At 43.9% G+C, this 3,792-nt stretch overlaps 1 protein-coding gene across 1 annotated transcript; it reads left to right on the top strand.

The window, feature by feature from the left end:
- Positions 1-297: 297 nt before the first annotated feature.
- LOC120226762 (beta-defensin 106A-like) lies at positions 298-2,749 on the top strand. The gene is made up of 2 exons (XM_039224927.1): positions 298-346; positions 2,598-2,749. The coding sequence occupies exons 1-2, from the start codon at positions 298-300 to the stop codon at positions 2,747-2,749; spliced, it is 201 nt and encodes a 66-aa protein (XP_039080858.1).
- Positions 2,750-3,792: the final 1,043 nt, after the last annotated feature.

The following is a 3,792-nucleotide window of genomic DNA, read 5'->3' as shown; positions in this document are numbered from 1 at the left end:
CTTTCCTTCCTACTAGTGCATATAGCTACACCTGGTCATCAGTGCACCCTCTTCTCTGTCTTCCCTTCTTCCCCATTGCCCTCCTTGGGAACTTTTCAGTATCAGAAAAGCAATGAGCTGTAGATGGAGCGACACCCACTGAGATGTGGGCTCGACCAGGCAGGCCATGGAAACGTCCTCATTTCTGACATGCCTCACTGATCAAGATGTTCTTTGGTCTAGAGAGATGTATAAATGTGGGTGTTTGCTGCCCTTTTATCATGGACACTGTGCTGATGTCTCAAGACCCTGCGAGTCATGAGGATGCTCCTCTTTCTCTTTGCTCTTCTCTGCCTTCTGGCCCCAGGTAAAATGAACATCTTTATAGGGAAGGTTCTAGAGGTGGTGGTCCAGAGAAAGGGTCTGCTTCAGTGAGCACCTGGGTGTGGTCAGCCTGGTGGCCCTGCAGGGGGACATTTACTATGGGAGGTGACCCCCCCAATGCCTCTTCTATAAATCCATTGCATTTTCCCTGATGGTCTAGGATGGGGTATTGCAGGGTTGAAGAAATAAATATACATCAGGAAAGATCCCCTTTGGTCCCCAGCTCCATGCTCATGGACAGAAACAAAAAACTAGGGGAAAAATGTAAAGGCTAGGGTGGGCATCTGTGGATCTTTTAAAAAAATAGTTGTGATAGAGATGAGACAGGTAAGGAAGAGAGCCAGGAAAGGGCCAAAACAGATGAGGAAAGGGACAGAGCTCAGACACCATGTTCATGCCAGCCATGGCACAGGTCAAATGTACATCTGAAATTGCCGCTCCTTTGCCACACACCATGAAGCTGAGCGCTTGTAACAAACACTTCACACCATGAGATGCACGCAGTTCTCCAATGCCAGGGCCTTTAAGGAAACTCTGTCCTACTTCGAATGCAGTGATTTCAGACCAACGCTTCAGGCTTGGAAGGTTTGCTTTACATGTATTTTTCAGATGCAGAAACTGAGCTTCAGCCGGGCTAGGCAGCTTCTCAAAGTCACACAGACAAGCAGGGATGAAGCCAGGACCTGAGAGTTCACAGCAGGACTCTTGCCACACTCTCTGGCTCCTGAAAACCTCCCGTGGCTCCAGTCAGATCCTCCTCAAAATTAAAATCCAAGGCTAGACTCATCCCAGTTTCCAGAAAGGGGAAGAAAGGGCATTTCAGAGCCTGCAATGAGTCGAAATTGGTGCCGGATGCTACAGATGTCTCCTTAGGAGGCTCAGAACTCTCACACCAGCTGTATGTGCCGCTGCTCTGTTTTACAATAAGCCTGTGTGATTAGATTCTGTGTCAAGTGCAAGGGGATCCAGGACCTACGACTAGCTGTTCATTCCACTGGCCTCAATGTACACCATGGAAACAGACCAAGGCCCCCTTTTCAGATCAATCAGACTTAGTATATAATTAGGTAACACAATATAAGATAATGTAATATAAAATTATCTAATATATCTAAGTGGAACTGACCTATTAATGTGCTATTTGCACGCACACGAGCACACACACAGAGTTATATTAACGTCTAGATGGCTGTGTGTGATGACCCATTTGAAGCCCTGAAGACACAGAGGCTCTCTTTCTGGGCCATCACCATCAACTGGATATAATACAAAGACTCTTGTGAAGAGGGAGGTCTAGTACCTCCAGCCTGGGATGACCTTACAATATTAGGAGGGGAGATGGAGTACTGTCCCCTGCTGTTGGGACCGAAGTTCAATGAGCTTTGAAATACTGGAGTATTGATACTTATGAACTTACATGCAGGTGCTAGGAATGATGAGTGCATATGCTGACACCAATCCATCTGGTTTTAGTTTCACGTTTATGTGAATTAGTCACCTTTACATGTTGACATTAATTTCAATTTGTGTACATCTGATGCTGTCCTTAAATATATCAGGATTAGGAAACTCTAAAATGTTGATTCTGGTAAGGTGGCTGTCTGTACTTAACCTGAAGTGGGCTGTTCTTATGACGGCTACTGATCAAGTACAAAGGCCAGAGCCAGTGTTCTGCATGGAACAGACAATACAAGTCCTAGGGAACCACTCCCAACAAAGTGGTCCTTGAACACATTTGATGAAATGTGGAAAAGAAATTTGATGGAGCCTTTCTAAGCAATCTGCTCCCTTTCTCCCATGAGAGTAAACTTTCCCCTTTCTATATATTTATCCCTGCCTATTACCCCAACCTCGGACTATGTCCCCAGCCTCAGACCTGCTCTATTATCACCGCATTGGACTCTGACAGTGAGTTCGGGAGTTACCTGCCCTGGAGGGATTTACAAGAACAAGGTGATCATTACCCCCAACAGATTCTGATAAAAGAACAATAGCCTCTGATTTCCAAAGCCCCCACACAGCCTGACCCCAAATGTGGTAAGACAAATGTATTCTACCTGGTCTTTAATCCCCTAAGATAAAAAGACAGAAAAATCAGAGAGAAAATATCTCCCTACCTTCTCACCTACTGGCAGCTCATAAAGAAACCTTTCCTAAGTAGTTACGTGACTGTACCTGGGAACTGGGCTTGTTTGAGAAGAGAAGTAATCCTGGTGGCTCCTTCCCTTATATAGCCAGGAATGGGTTTTTTGATGAGAAATGCTCCAAACTTAACGGGAGGTGCGTGGATTCTTGTCAGAAAAATGAAGAACTTGTTGCTCTCTGCCAGAAGTCTCTGAAATGCTGCCTGACCCTGCAGCCGTGTTGGACGAATATAAACGATTAACTCTGAAGACCCTGGTGTTCCAGAGCGACATAAATGACCTCGTTTTGTCTCTTTTTACTCTGGCCTCTTCAGAGAGAAGACACCTCAATAAAAATAAATGACTATCTTTTATCAATTTGTCAAGTGCTTCACTTAGAAAGGAAATGTGCGTAGCTAATCTTGAGGGTCCCTGCCTACTGTCTTATTTTTCTGTAATTTTTTTGTAAGGGAATTTCCTCCAAACCATCTGATGTTTTTTTTTAAAAAAAAAAAACTGGTAAAGACTATGAATCAACAAACCTCTCACTTGCCCCCAGGCAGTCAGCCCCAACTACCCATTGAGACAGATGATAGATAGATGATAGATAAATGGATAGGTGAAGAAATGAACGTATATCTATATGGATAGTTATAGTAATGGCAAGTAGATAGATAAATTTACTTATCAAGGATTCTCATGTGTCATACACATGTCTAAGTTAATCATCCTGATTCTGTGGCTTTAATTGGACTTACATACTCCCTATAATTTGTCCCCTATCCATAAATCTGGAATCCAATTTGCTGATGGGCATAAGGGTTGTTAAGTATCTGCAACTGACAGCAGGTCCAGTGACCTTGGATCCTGGTCCCGGATTGACTTTCTACTATATGCCAAATCACTTTCTGACCCAAAGCTTTCATTTTACCCAGTTCAAGTAAGGATTTCTGGTTATGTTCCCTGGCCTAAAATCCAGCCTCAGTTCCCTGTTGGGTCAGAAATCTTGCCTTATTTCCCCCTTGATTCCTCAAGGTCAATGTACTTAACCCTGTTGGATTTTTAATGACATTTTGCTGTTTTGACATAATTACAGAGTCATGCACAGTTGTAACATATAATACAGATACATCTCTACCTTTTAATGCAGTTTTCCCAATAGACAACCAGAGTGCAATACAATAGGAGCACTAGATACTGACAGGGATACAAAACAAGTCTATCACCGAGAGACCCCCCCACCCCCCAGCCATGGCGGCCATGCCACACCTTCTTCCTTCCTACTGCCTCCACTTTAATTCCAGGT

The sequence above is a fragment of the Hyaena hyaena genome, unplaced genomic scaffold (genome assembly GCF_003009895.1).
Source record: "Hyaena hyaena isolate Hyena2069 unplaced genomic scaffold, ASM300989v1 scaffold_1833, whole genome shotgun sequence".
In the NCBI taxonomy this organism is placed as follows: Eukaryota; Metazoa; Chordata; class Mammalia; order Carnivora; family Hyaenidae; genus Hyaena; species Hyaena hyaena.
The sequence above is the reverse complement of the archived record's forward strand: the minus strand, read 5'-3'. Positions and strand labels throughout refer to the sequence as shown.